Source organism: Cyclopterus lumpus, chromosome 25 (assembly GCF_009769545.1).
Source record: "Cyclopterus lumpus isolate fCycLum1 chromosome 25, fCycLum1.pri, whole genome shotgun sequence".
NCBI lineage: Eukaryota > Metazoa > Chordata > Actinopteri > Perciformes > Cyclopteridae > Cyclopterus > Cyclopterus lumpus.
This window is the reverse complement of record NC_046990.1, coordinates 602,009-617,498: the sequence shown is the minus strand read 5'-3', so window position 1 is coordinate 617,498 and position 15,490 is coordinate 602,009. Positions and strand designations below refer to the sequence as shown.

Sequence of the window (15,490 nt, the reverse complement as noted above, 5' to 3'; positions counted from 1 at the left end):
GTGTCTCCTCCGGGAACTGTCGCGTCCTCAAAGTCGCTCTTGGAAAACCATTAGAAGATCGTCTGCTCTGCGACTTAACAAATGACCCCCGATGCCGTGGCGGCCCCGCTCTCCGGGTATCGCCTTTCATGTACTGGCTGTCACTAAAACACGCACACTTCACATGCATCCTGTGAGATCTAAACACAGCAAAGTCCTTAATCAGTCTCTTTTATAAACATCCACCGGCGGCGGGTAACAGGACACACTCTTACTCTACCCGTGGACGCACACCCCGGCCACTGATGTGGCAGCTCTGATGGTGGAACAAGAGGATTACGGCTGCTTCAGCCACACGACGCACACACCCGGTAGAGTGTGAGCTCCGTGAGGGCCCTCGCTTTCATTTGAACCCCGATCCCGATTTGCACAGCGCTCCCCAGCCTGTTATCACGCGCTGTCCTCCCTCATTGTTTTTCTTTCAGTTTTGAAAGTTTATGGGATGTTTCTGGGTCGTGTTTTTTCACAGGGTTTTAAGTAAGCACTGAAGGTGCCTCGGTCTCTGGCTCTTGAGTGGTTGTGAAGTGTTTGTGACAGTCGCTAAGCCAACACCCTCCGTAATGGCCTGGCAGAGGACGAACATGCACGTGCACACACACACTTTCACACACCGGCGAGATGGGGACTCCCGACTGGTCGTATGGATGCTGACAGAGCTGTTTAGGAGATGTAGATTACTGTCGCCTTCCACTGGAGAGGTGTCATCCACCGCCGCCTGATAAGAGGCAGACTGGTGGACGGGTTGAGATGAAATGACCTGCAGTGGATGTGCTGAAGACCCGGAGCTGTGTTCCAAAAGAAGACCGTAGTCCTGCCCTCGACTTGTTGAGCTGTAAACATGTGACTTAAGATGGGAAGTTTCTGTAATACACTTTCATGAGTGCAAAGCATTTGTCCGTCAGACACTTTGACAAAACCTTTTTGATTGTTTTCAAAAGAATGTAGTTTGCAGATGGGTCTGGATCTGTGCTAAGTTCTTCTCTCCGCTGATGAATAGTCTCTTTATCGCCTTTTATAGAACATGAGTAGACGTTTGTGCTTTTATTAAGCTCAGAGGAGCTCACACAGGTATTTACTTTACAGTCTATTACTGCAAAGTGTTTGCTATTCAGCTCAATGTGAGTGCACGCAACATTTTCAATATGAGATCCCTTAATTTTAATGAGTCAACAATGGGTGGTGCTAAATTCACAACCAAATAACTAAATGTACTAAAGTGAAGGTGATTGTCTTTTAGTTGTTGTATGAATGTTTCATTTTGACTTGGACGTTCATTGTACCATGATGATATTTTGGGTGCTATATGTTTTACCGGATAGTGATTCTGAGTGCAGTAACTTGAAATAACTAACTTCCCTACAGTGTGGACACCCAACTTTATCTTTCGTGAAACCTGCCTATCTTCTGTTAGCTACATGCAGCAGGGACACAGCACATGTGGGGTTAACAGGATGACCAGGAAGGCAATCCAGGCCAAATCTATTACGCAGTATGTATTACGCCGGCGTCCTCGTTCGACTTTACGGTCTTTTCGAGGCTGTAATCTAATAATTGAATGAATGAATTGTTTATTTCCTTATATTTGAGGTTCTTTAGGACTAGAACCAGTTCTCACGCAGCGCTGCGTCTCAAATGAATCTTCAGCTTCTGTGTGGCGCACACTGTTGAACTGCTGTCTCCTCCTGTCCCCCCTCAACAGACACACATGGGTCTAAAGAGAAGAGGAGTGAAAGAGGTTAATGTCCTTTTGGGATAATGACCAATCCCAAAACCCTTTCTGGAAAGCTGAATACTTCCACACATAACCGGCTCCACGGCCGGACAACCCCGTGACTGACTTGACTTGATGTGCTAGACGAGATGCCCTCTGCACGCTGAGCAGTACTCTGTTTTATCTGTTGCTGTCCCGAGTCCAACTGTGTGCGTGAGCCAGTTTGATGCCTCACAAATCTATGTTTCTAAAAAGTTGAATTTAGTTTGCTCAACATCATAGGTAGTGCTGCGTGTCCTGGAAGCCCATAACACACCTGTTACTCCACATCCCTGAAGCACCTGCTCCCTCCAATATGTCCAGCACTGTGTTGCTAAGCGGACTCACTTGTGAATATGCCCCAGATATCTGTTCACAGCTTATGGTATTACATTTGAGAGATTAAAACAGAAGAGCAGACACTGTGATTCCACAAAAAAACAAACATCCAAGCCACAAATGAAATGAATATAATGAATAACTGTGCTCAGGGAAAACAACTTTGAAAAAGCAATTTGGCATATTGAGTACGCCGGGTCCGCTAATGTAATGGTGGGAATGTTGTTGATGGCAGTGGACGTCACACAGTGCCATGTAAGGCGAGGATGAGCGGCGGGGTAATGCACAATAACCCGGAGCATTAACCTCCGGCCCTCCCCTCTTCTCGTTTTAATCCAGCAAATTCCATTATTCCCCCTCGCAGGTCCATTTGCCTGTGCAGGAATCCCACCCTGCTGCCAGCCTCCTTTTATTCCTGCTATCAGTGCTCGTATAACCTGCTCGTGTCAGTGTTAATCTACCACTGCTGCGCCTCAAGCACTCTGAATAAAAACACAGCTCCAAATCCGCCACTTTGAAAAAGCTACTAATTGCACAAAAGAGCGATTATCCCCTCAGATGGGTTTAAAGACGTCAAACAACCAGATTAAAGCACTAGTAAAGTGATAATGCAGGTTTCACTGTAATTTAACGCATAAAAGAATAATAAAAGTGGGGCATTCTGCGCTCAGAACAATGTGCCACACGCTAGGCCATTGACCTGATATACTGTCGTCACATCGGAACACATGCGGCTTAACCCGGACGGGGCGGTCCCAGACTTAAATCATTGGTACATGCTGATCGGTCTGGATATACAGCTTCGATACTCTTGGGTAGCGACCAAATAATCTGTTATTCACAGACGTCAGAGTGACGAAGAAGTGGAAATACAATCTGTGTTTAGCATTGCACATTGAAGCGGTGCGTCTTAGCCTTGTTTGTTTGAATTTGTCGTTTTATGAAGGCAAGGTTCATCTTCTGCTCACAAAATTAAACAACGATGTATTTTAGACTGCTTTTAGAACTGCTCAGGTAGACTTTACTTCACTATATCTTTACTTGGCATGTAGCTGCTACATTCATGCTCTGAATATCATAGAGAGAACCTCGTAACATTGAGGCTACGAATACTGGAATCACCTCATACAATACCCACCATGTGCAAGCTTTCAATTGTAGAATGTAAACTCCCCTGTGGTTGGTAACACCCATACATTCCCCTGTGTAAGCTATAATGAGCATGGCCACACTGCAGTAGACATGCCCAAATGTTCCCGACTTGTTCCTTGTTGTTGAAAGTTCACAGAGGGGTCAAAAGGCCTTTTGGTGAATAGAGCAAACCAGTAACATGAAAGGTAGCATCTCACCGAGACCTGTTGAACATGACCAGCATCACCTAACATTTAGTCTGGGAGGAATAAAGGTGAATCTCTTCCTCTTCATCATTCTGATCATGCAATCCAAAACAAGGCCATGTTGGGAGCTCGTAAACACAGTCCGGAGACACAATGGGCTGCTCTCCACTTGGTGTTGACCGTTAGCTCCAGCCGTGACATGTTGGTCAGCTTGTTAGCTGTCTCTTTCTCTTTCTCTGTGCCGCACAGCTGGAGTAGATTACTTTTCTTACAGTGTGAACAAATACATGTTTGTCCTTGTGCTTTTATAGGCTGGTATCCCTCATGGTCATTTTACACAGGCACGGTGTTCTTCACGACCAAACACACACTAGGTCGTGTGGCCAGACACCATCTCTGGATTCCATGAAGCCTGAATACGTGGTGTAAGTCTTTCATTGCGATCCTTTCTTTCAGTTGGCAGGTGAAGCCCAAGAGCTGTTCTCCGTGCGCCATGGTCCTGTGCGAGCTGCCCACATTCTGCCAGCTCCTCATATCAGTGAGTATCTTCAGACCTTTAACTTTGCCTCAATATGAAACGACAAACTCACGCATCAAAGCACACGCTACGTATTCTAGCTTTGCACCAGGCTCTGAACAGTGTCTGCATATTGTTTATATTGGTAATGTTGTCGCCATAAGTCTATCAATGCTGCACCATGACAGCTCAGGTTTTTCTTTGGTGTCGTATGTGAACTGGTTAAAGTATCTTCTTTAATCTTAATAACAAAAAGCACCTCTAAAACTCCATTTATCTCATTTTAGCTTGTTTGCTTTCTCTAAAAACCAAAGGGCTGTTTCCACCGTGTCTCACCACATTTCTTGAGCTTTATCTTTCTAATCGTCTGACATGGCAGAAGTACCTGTATGTTCTTTTTAAACATTTTGGTAAATCCTCAGAAGTTTCTTTTACTTGACTCTTATTCATCCAGGATAGTCCTACAGAGATTTAAAATCTCTTTTCTGAGGGAGTCCTAGCCAAGATGGCAGACTTGAGTTAACCTGATTTTGGCATTAAAGGTCTTGAAATGACATTTAGCATGTTTTGGGTATTTCAAGTGGTGCTTTATCTTTAACATGAAAGCGTGCCCCAAGCTGAAGTGTTAGCCTGCTCTGTCAGTGGTGGAAAGCCTCTGAAGTCCGTGCTCTCTGTTCAGTGAGCCGTCTCTACAACACCTCAACCTACATCTTCTCTTTGAGATTCTTTCATATTATATGTTGTGGATGCCATTTTACCATGTGTTAATTGCAACTTATTCCATTTCCTTTCTTCAAATCCTCATCCTATCTGGTGCTGTTCAGATTCCCAAAACATTAAACATGGATCCAATCTTTCAGCCAGACAACATGTTGCAGCAATGGTAAAGTCATCCTGGTAAATAGCCAATCAAATGGTACCAGAGTTTAAAGAAAATGGTGGCCCTTGTGCCCACTGCATTTACCGGCAGTCCAACAGCACCAGCAACATTTATTACAGAACAAATTACAATGTTATTGATGGCACTGAAATCATAACTTGTAGTGATAGCCATTGGAAGTTTCTTCAAAAATCTCAATAGAAGCTTTGAATGTAAAAAGAAGACACACGTGGTACATCCCTGATTTTGACAAACATTACCCATATGATCAGTCACTGTAATTCGGTTTTCATCCCTAATTTTCTACATTTTAAACTGCAAAAATTGACATGGTTTATGTGATTAAAATAATATTTTGACTAGCTTATCAAATATATTGTCCCAGTAAACATCAGTTGTTTTTTAAAGAAACAATGAACACCACATGTTGTAAAGTAATGTAAAATGTCCTTTTTATGATCACATTACTTTAATTTATTGTGTCACATATAGTGAAGAAGTCCCAGTGATGACAAACAAATGGAAAGTTGAAAGCAGTGTGAATCCCAGTGCTCCGGTCCTCAAAGCGCTGCTGCAATGGCTTTAGTGGTTCAACTGATTAGCTCCTCCCCAGACATGACGTTAACATGTCAATCAGTGCTGAGGAAGCGTCCCTATGGCCTCTCTGGTTTGTGACATTTCTTTTTTCTGGTGAGAAAATCGCCTTTTTGTTCTGTGTCCGTGTTCCGGTCTTTTGGCAGATTTCAACACACAATGGCAGCATTTGAAGAGCGCTGGAAGTGGATGAAAGCAAACCGCAGTAATAAGAAGCAGCAGATAGCTCCGACACATGAGGGGAGCAATTCTCTCTGCAGAAAATAAATATGAATTGTACTTCTGGAGGGAAGGACAGCGATTGCAATCTGCTAGGGTGCAAACAGTGTTGCACTGTGGCGAGCCATTAAAAGGCCAATTGTGTGGGATGCGAGGCCGTGGGTGGGCGGACTGAGAGAGACCCGAAAATAGGTGTTGATTATAATAAGGCAAGGTTCTGTTTTCCTAGAATAGAGAGTAGTGGTTTTCCAAATGCATTTAACCACATCCTCTCCGGAGTTTACAACCTGCGATCATCCGTTGTGTCGGAAAAATGGGGATACACTGTTCCCTTGATTGATAACAAATGAGCATTGAGGAAATGTGATTATGTATATATGATAATATGGACCGTCGGTCGGTGTGGGTCAGTCTTCATGATAGAACTGGGATTGCTGTATTTCTATGAAGTATAACAACAAGCGAGTTAGCTGTTGAAGCCCATGTTCTCGTATTCTCTCAACATGCAAATTTCCCTTCTGTCACTCTGAAACATGCAAGGTCAGCAGTACTTCACTTTATGTCCAGTAGTTATTAAATCAAAGTATTTTTATTCATCAAATGTTGCATTTTTTCCAAGGAAGTTTATTTGAGTAAATGTGGCATTTAACTAAGTTTCTGAAAGTTATATTTATATTGAGTGGGACCGATGTGTGCAAGAAGAAAGGCCCATGTCTGGAGTGTTGAAGGCTGGTAGGGAAGGCACATTGGCTCTCACGCCATACCACAGGAACTCAGGCTGATTACTGTCAAGCCTCAAATTACAGTCCTCTAAAGGGTAACATCTTCGATCTAAGCGCCCCATCCCCTCAGTTCCCTGGTCCTCCGTCCGTCTTCAAGAATGAGACAATCATGGAAAACACAGGATCAGTCCACTTAAGTCTTAATGGAACATGTTTTCTCTTTGTTTTCTTTTATTTATTTTTTTAAATATGCCTGCTGGGTTTTTACCATGCTGTAATTCCACCCTAAAACCCCAAAACAAACAAGGAGATACAAAGAAAATCTGACTCCCTCTTTCTCCATCTAATTTCAGCTCTTGTCATTTCATTAAATATCTTTCCCAACCTTTTCTGCAAAAGGTTTTCACATAGTGGAGGATCAGAAAAGGGAAGAAAACAAGTCTTTACATGACTTTACATGCTTGATTTTGGAAAAAGAAGAACATCTAACATGTTTGGTAACCTTAATTGAGTTATAGAATTCTAACAGTAGTAATGTAATCTGCATGTTTCCTGTCATGGTGATAGGCTTCCCGTTGAATTGAGGGTGGCGAGAGGCCACGAGAGGCCTCACATGTTCAATGAAAGAATGTACCTCTTTGTTGTGTGCAGATTATTCAGTTTCTCATACCGCCTTCTGTAACTCCTCTTCCTCCTCAGGTCCTCTGAAGACGGACAGTTTTTCTGACAAGAGGCCTCTGTTGGGGGTGTGCAAGAGTACAGGGTCTTCTGGGTGAGTTCATGCTTCATAATAAACACCAACAGGATCTTAAATGAGTTTAGCACCAATACGACAGATTAGCACACCATCAACCAGGAGGCCTTTATTGACTTCACTTGAGTCTGTCCTGGTTAAGCTCTTGCAAAAGGTAGCGATGATCCGATCCAGAGTCCAACCCCAAAAACTCCCCAGAATCCTGCATGTAATGGATACAAGTGCATCTTATCAAGGTTCAGTCTGAACTAGGGCTACTATATGATACACTGTCAGTATTGGGCGCCTTAGAGATCCTCCAGCTCATATATTCGACAACAGATTGCGCTCGCTTTGCTGTGTGAGTGTGTTTGAATGAGCAACTGGATTAGATCTTGATGGTCAGGGTGGCACCTTGCATGGCAGCCTCTGTATATGAATGTGTGTGTGAATGATGACACGTACTGTACAGCGCTTTGACTGGTCGGGCGACTAGAAAGGCGTTAAACAGTGATGATCTGAACATACCGGACTGTTGTAGCTGTTCTCATATGTATATTGTATCATTATAATCATATCATTATATCCACATTATTGATGATTTATTTATCAAAAATCTAATTTTTTTTAAAAACGACTATAGTCAACCCTGCAAGTTGAGTTGTCGGACTGCAAAAGAAGATGTGTGAAGTTTGTGCTGTCCTGATGCCGTGGGAAGCTCGCTCCACCACCGTGGAGCCGAGACGGCAAACATGCCATGACTTAATTGAGCGGTAGCCGGCCTCCTCCTCTTTATGATGTTTCGTGATCAGCTAGAGAGAAGATGTATCACTCCTTTGGAGTTGCTGGAACCACAGAAGTTGTTTTCTCCTCACACACAATTTTTAGCTGAGTACAAACATCTGCTTGCAGAGAACAGCAAAATGTAATTGTGGATTGCCACGTTACAGCTGAGTGACGCTAGTGACGTTTGTGAAACGGGGAAAGCAACAAGAAGAAACACCTCTTAAAATATGCCGAGATACCAATCCTTCGGATCGGCCTCGGACATCTCTAGTAATAAATGACATTGCTCCTAATTCCAAAGAGGCCATCGCTAAAAGCTTAAAAAGCTTACATTTGTTATATTTTGGAAAGCAGTGAAAAAAGCTCTGAAACGGCATTGTCATGTTGTCACTTCATAAAGTATGGTGAATGTGTTGGCAAAGAGTTTCCTTTTCACACATCTGGCAGACATTTGGAGTCATTTTTGTGTCCACTTGAAAAAGGGAAGTCCAATAATCCCTCTATATTTACTATGTCGGTTTCCACCAATCCTCGTGAAAGATATCTGGCATTTTAGCTGCTAAATGCTCCACTATGTTCACCAGCTCGTCTCTAACTTGGACTGCTGGCACACAGTGGGTTCATCAGGGGGGGTTTGGTCCTGAATATAGCCGAGGCCACATTTCCTGCATCGGGTCATGTGTGAATGCGAGTAGGAATATCTGTTCTACCAATTTCCCACCTCAAAAACCTAGGGTGCATACTACTGTACTATTTGGTAACCCCAAAAAAGATTTACTATGTCCCAATACAAAGTATGTCAAAATACCAGGAGATCCTACTGCATGCTGTCCCATTATGCAGTATGAGTCCTTGCTGGCTATTCTCACCCACAGTTCTATATGGATATATATGAGGATATATGAGCAAGAGGGTCAACGTTCAGTGTCATGACAAAGTAGTATTCCCCAATTGAATGCATACTGCATGCAGCAGTACGTACTTTCTAGGGTTAGCAACGGTACATACTGAAAGTAAAAAGAAAACATATGTGACTTGGAACACAGCCCGAGTAACATGTCAGGGAAGAGGCCTGGAAATGAATCAAAAGCAGTAACAGTGCAGAGACAAGCACGTAAAGGGTTACGACCATCCAAAGACACTTTCATTTGGAGCGAACAAACCAATTACACGACTCCACCGATGACGTATTTATCTCTGGTTTTGTATTCACAGCAATGCTTTACTGGGTGATGTGACCTTTCTCGTAAACCTCAATATTAGATGCATTCAATTCAGTTTATTTAGTATAGCCCAAAATCACCAATTACATATTATCTTCAGAGGTTTTTACAATCTGTACACATAGACATCCCTGACCTTTGACCTCACATCGGATCTGGAAAAGCTCCCCAAAAATAACCTTTCAGGGGGCTGGATGCAGGAAGCAGGGTCAAGGACCCAGGACTGAAGGCTCTGGCTCCCATCCTACTTTTTAGGACTCTAGGAACCACAAGTAGCCCCGCATTTAGTGAGCGCAGCTCTCTAGTGGGGCAATATGGTACTACAAGCTCCTTAAGATATGATGGTGCATCACCAATCAAGGCTTTGTAGGTGAGGAGAAGAATTTTAAATGTGATTCTTGATTTTACAGGGAGCCAGTGCAGAGCAGCTAATACAGGAGTCATGTGATCTCTTTTCTTAGTTTTAGATACATAAAAAGAATATCAGCACCAGACAACAACAGCTCCTCGCCCGCCTGATTTGCCTGAAAATAATGAGCCGTTTACTGCCCCGAAACTTCTTCTGTTGAGTTTTATGGCGGTTGACATCTGTAAGTGTAGCAATACTGCCGTCTGCTGGACTGTTCCTTGTCACATCTATTCAGCATATTTGAAAAGGTACGGGACGAAAATGTTCCTGAATGTGTAAATAGTGGAAATCACTCGCAGGTCCCGGAAGGTTATCCCAGTGATTTACCGGTAACTGTGTGAAAAAGGCTTCAGACTGCCCCAAAATAGTTTAGACTACTGGCTGTGAGACCAAAGCAATGAGTTTAAAGTTACAACCCCCTGAAGAGCTGAGGGGAACTTCAGTCAATCTGTTTCACATTGCACAAAGTCATTTGACCCATTGTCCGTAGTGCAGCTTTAATTAGATGTATTTATTTGGATAAAGTCATGCCATGTATGTTGCCCATGACTGCCCTACAGTGTGATGGACGTCATATAAGAAATGTTTTTTAATATTCCACGGCCAAGATTTAATATTGTGTTCAACTCCATACAACAATATTTTTTTGAAAGGAACACTGCCACATTTCAGTATAATGAAAACCAGCACACAATCACCAAGTACAACCCCAGTAATAAATATATCAATGATTTAACACCTCTTTGACAAATGTATTCTCTTGGCTCTGTTGGATGGCATTACATCGTATGGGAGCCTGATGAAGGGGCCATTGATTAGTTTCAGAGGAGCTATGCTGCAAAGTACCCCGACAAAAGCACAGAAACTAAAGCAAACTTAATGTGCTGTTGGAATGACCCATCATCATGATATTTAGTCTTTAAACCGTGCTAAAGGGAGGGGAACGTGTTGTTCTCTTTGTAATGTTATACAAGTACAAATCCTACATCTGAAAGCCATTTTCTGTTAATAATAAGAGGCATCAAAGGACACCCAACTTCTTCTTATGAACCCTTCACATGCACCCAACTGGAGCTGGGCCAGTGGATGTGGGCTTAGTGACTGTGATTCATGGCTTTCTAGTGGCGCTATGGTTTGCATGCGAGCAGTACCTGGACACCCCACAGGCAGACAGGGAGGAGGTTAAACAGATGTGTAGATCCCTGGGTCGACACATCTGTTGGGACTGGGGATGTCATGTCGGGAAGCCAAAGAAAGTGAATGTAAAAAAGTGAGGCATCTTGTACTCTCCTCTCCATACGCAGTCCATGCACTCCTCTTCTCCCCCTCCCCCATTTACTCGTGCTCCTCTCCCAGAGCAACACAACATTTAACTTGATACATCCTCCTTGGGAAATGAAATAAGGAAGTCTGTCTTCAGCCGGGCCCTGATGGAGACCAAGCTCTTGATGTTTTCCAGGGACTGCCGCCCCGGTCTCCCTGTTGCTCCTGCTTTTGCTATGTCCTCACTGACACCAAAGGCAGCGTTTTGACGGTTTGGCGAATCATCCCGGCGTCGCTCGACACTAATGCTGAAAACATGCACTGCGTTGAAAAGCAGCCCTGACCTCTGGCTGAATGGCACAGCCTAGTTCTTGCTAAATAACACTTTGGTCAAAGACGAGAAGGAAAAAGGCTTCCGGGTGCGGCGCAGTACTTTCCATTGGGCCTGTTCATAAACTTACTAAGGTCCTCACACAATTTTTAGCATATAATCATTTTGAAATAACAGCTTTTGTACACCACCAAAAAGGATGCCGTCTTGACACTTAAATGAAAAACAGATTGAAGCCTTGGCCGCTACAGCGGTGCTGGTTTAGAAGTTGGTTCAGTCAGCTCTAGGCTTAGATTACAAGATTTGCAAATTAAAGGAAAACCAGAGAAGGGAAAAAGCATGTGTGCTGAAGCCCTGTACTTGTGGATTTCCAGTCAGGCACACTCAACATAATTTTATCAATGGAAAGGATTATGCGTTAAGTCCAAATAATGTATGGATCCAGTGATTTTCTTGACAGTAAAGCTACATTAAAGCTACATATGCGTCCCTTTCAGTCTTTGCACTAGTGCCAGTGGGCTTTCGGAATTAGTAAAGAATGCTGGTGCCATTGCAGACTTTGGTATGTCTGCTCACATTTCTGGAAAGGATTTGTGTTTTTCCTTTCCCTACTTGCTGTTGTTATTATTTTCATTCATTTTAATTGCATCCACAGGTATTACAATTCTGGGAGACTTAAGGCTGCGTCCTCTCCAAGACAGAGGAGACTTAACTGTTTGTGGGTGTTTGAGAGCACACAAATGGGCAGAAGTTCACTGATGAATAATCGGGCTTTTGTTCTTTAGATTTTGGGAACCGTCAGTGACATTTCCAACCTACCAGTTACCCCCTCACAACATCTCCAGATGCTGAGAGGATGTGGTCCTTTTTTCTTTTCACCAATAGAGTCCTCTGTCACCTTGCATACATCAGGGGTTTTGCTCATACAGATTGATATTCTGAGCAGATTTTGTATGTGCTCCATGTCACCTCCCCTGTCTCGTACTTTTTTTTAAAGGGGTTTCCCTCTGCCGTTCCCAAAGGCTAATTGTACATTCAAAAGTTTACTTCCATTTGGTATGATGTTCATGATCATTGAAACTGTGGAATCCATAGCATTCAGAGTGTATATCCTGAAGGAAGTATGAAGCCTGACGTCTGTGTTGTGGATTAGCCAACACTTGTGGTCCCTGGTGGTCATGACTGGTGCCGTCAAGTGCAATTTGATTTAAATACAGATCCCATTGTTGTTCTATTTGGATCAAAGGTGAATTTCCACAGTAGCAACAATGTAACGGTGTCTTGTCTGCAGGACGTTGTGTCCGGCCACGGCCATAAACAACCATGGCATGGTCAGACTGGAAGTGTTTTATTCAGAGGATAATCCACCTAATTTCTACGTGTTACAAGATTGATACAGTTTTGTATTAATGTTGACATGAATTTTTCAGTTGAAGAATATAGATATACAATATACTTAAATTATTTATTTATCTTGGGTCGACTGTGGCTCAGTGACGGAGCGGTTCATCCTTTAATCGGAGGTTCGATCCTCGGCTCCGCTAGTCCATGTCAATGTGTTCTTGGGCAACACCTCAAGGGTCCCGTAGGACCCATTTACCAAGTCCAAGTGCTATGCTTTTTTGGGATATTGGGACATGTATTCCCGGACCAAGATTTAATGTTGCAGAAGTAACCGACACTGAGCGCACCTGCCACTGTCCTATATCCCGGCTGAGGTATGCCACTGTCAATCTGGCAAATGTACCCAGTTTGACAGTAAGTGATATGTGTGTATCATGTGTTGCTGACAATTACTACATCATCCTGCACAATTTTCAAGACCTGCCACAACCATATTTATGTGACAGCCCGGCTCAAGAGCTGAAACAAAAAAGGGAAACCAGACGAGCGGGCTGCTAAGAAAAGTAATGTATTTGGAGCTAAACGTAAAACAACCAATATGACGTGAACCAAAGGAAACCACGAGCCTTCGTCATGCCTGCCGGCGGGAGATTGCAAGCCAAAGCGGGAGTTTGCAAGATGTGGGAGGTGTAGGCCGGGCCGAGGTGTAGGCCAGCCAGGCCGAGGTGTAGGCCAGCCAGGCCGAGGTGTAGGCCAGGCTGAGGTTAGGCCAGCCAGGCGGGCCGAGGTGTAGGCCAGGCCGAGGTGTAGGCCAGGCCGAGGTGTAGGCCAGCCAGGCCGAGGTGTAGGCCAGCCAGGCCGAGGTGTAGGCCAGGCCGAGGTTAGGCCAGCCAGGCCGAGGTGTAGGCCAGGCCGAGGTTAGGCCAGCCAGGCGGGCCGAGGTGTAGGCCAGGCCGAGGTGTAGGCCAGGCCGAGGTGTAGGCCAGCCAGGCCGAGGTGTAGGCCAGCCAGGCCGAGGTTAGGCCAGCCAGGCCGAGGTGTAGGCCAGGCCGAGGTTAGGCCAGCCAGGCCGAGGTGTAGGCCAGGCTGAGGTTAGGCCAGCCAGGCGGGCCGAGGTGTAGGCCAGGCCGAGGTGTAGGCCAGGCCGAGGTGTAGGCCAGCCAGGCCGAGGTGTAGGCCAGCCAGGCCGAGGTGTAGGCCAGGCCGAGGTTAGGCCAGCCAGGCCGAGGTGTAGGCCAGGCCGAGGTTAGGCCAGCCAGGCCGAGGTGTAGGCCAGCCAGGCCGAGGTGTAGGCCAGGCCGAGGTGTAGGCCAGCCAGGCCGAGGTGTAGGCCAGGCTGAGGTGTAGGCCAGGCCGAGGTGTAGGCCAGCCAGGCCGAGGTGTAGGCCAGCCAGGCCGAGGTGTAGGCCAGCCAGGCCGAGGTGTAGGCCAGCCAGGCCGAGGTGTAGGCCAGCCAGGCCGAGGTTAGGCCAGGCTGCTTACAGATGCAACCGCATAGAATTTTCCCCTCCCTCTGTGAGGGGGCCCAGGCCAATCCATGGCGTTTGATCGGTACTTGGTTGAAAGGAGATAAATCTGAAAATCAGGGTTTGTGCTTTCAAAATTCAGTAAATACTAACTTCTACATCTACAGAGAGGGAAACATTAGTGACGTTCCAGCAACTACTGTACGCCTGAGAAACACAGTGAAAACCTAAACGAAGAAACATGATTCTTCAGAGCGTCAGTGTACTTTCTGTGTTAATTGTGAAGGAAGCACCATTTCATGGTGTCACATTGCAAACGAATGAATGGCCGTGTTTCAGTGGAATCTAGATACACACTGGCGTGTAAATTCCAGGTGGGTTGCACCTGTATGATCCTCCATTCAGCATCTACAACACAACAACAAAGGGAACCAAGGACACCTTCTTTCAAGGTGGAGGAGTTCTCTCTACACAGAAACAGAGAGCATCTCAAGAACAAGGAGCTCTTGACAAAGAATCGGCCACAATATTTTCTGAGTCTTTAACGTGGTGAATGCCTAAACGGTACCATTTGTAAAATGTAAAAACACATGTCTGTTATGAAGAAAAGTTAGTGCATTATGCCCCCGTGTAGACCACGAGATAACTGGAATCATGTGAACTTCTGCCCTCACAAGGGCAGGAGTGTCTTTTCTCAGAGCAATTCAACTAATAAGAGTTAAGAAACAAAGTTGAACACAAGACGGCTTCAATGTTTTAAAAAGCTGGCTGGCATAAATCTGATGTGCTTTGCTCCAGCCTTCAACAGATCTGTCAGAGGAGCTACCACAGTTGAAAAGTTCCTGCAAAAACTGTGATGGTAGCTCACCAAACCCAAAAAGCACACAAGCTCCTTCTTGGTCGGCACTGGGTACTTCTTAACCACAGCCGCCCCACCATGTACCTGCCCGCGGCCCACTCCCTGCCCAAGGAAGGTGACAGTTACCTGTGTGACTCACACTTGGCCAAGTTGACTTTCAGGTGTCAATCAGCTTCCTGATGTGCTGAAAACATGTTCCCACTCACGCTGTAGATCCCCACGTCATCAAGGTACACAGCACAACCACTCAGCCCGAACACAACCATATTCATTAGACGTTGAATGCACTGCTGCATCCCACAGCCCAAAACTCATCACTGAATCAGAGAATAGACCAAAAGGAATTATAAAGGCTCAAATCTCTTTAGCTTCTGGAGACAGTGGAAATTGCCAATATCATTTGAGCTAATCAGATTTACTGACAAAATGAGCTGAGCCCACCTGATCCACACAATCTCCTCTCTGTGTGTCTCATTGGATCAAGACCTGGTTCAGTTACCCCATTTACCTTACGATAATCGGTACAGAACCATGCAGGGGGAGGCCCAGCTGGAAGAAGCTTCAGCAATGTTATTGAGCATTTCTTGTATTCCTTTCCATTACCTTGCATTCTTCTCAAGGGTTTGATGAAACCTTTCCAATACCCCTTGGCTATGAGCATGGCACGCAGAAGCCTGAT

General features: G+C 44.9%; 1 protein-coding gene across 4 annotated transcripts in view; it reads left to right on the top strand.

Moving 5' to 3' along the window:
- The window catches only part of bcas3 (BCAS3 microtubule associated cell migration factor), a 304,020-nt gene that overhangs the window by 6,202 nt on the left and 282,328 nt on the right, over positions 1-15,490 (top strand). For all 4 annotated transcript variants that reach the window (XM_034528788.1, XM_034528786.1, XM_034528787.1 and 1 more), the window contains exons 6-7: positions 3,922-4,003; positions 7,097-7,169. In XM_034528788.1, coding sequence (XP_034384679.1) covers positions 3,922-4,003; positions 7,097-7,169 — 155 coding nt within the window. The remainder of the gene's footprint in view (positions 1-3,921; positions 4,004-7,096; positions 7,170-15,490) is intronic.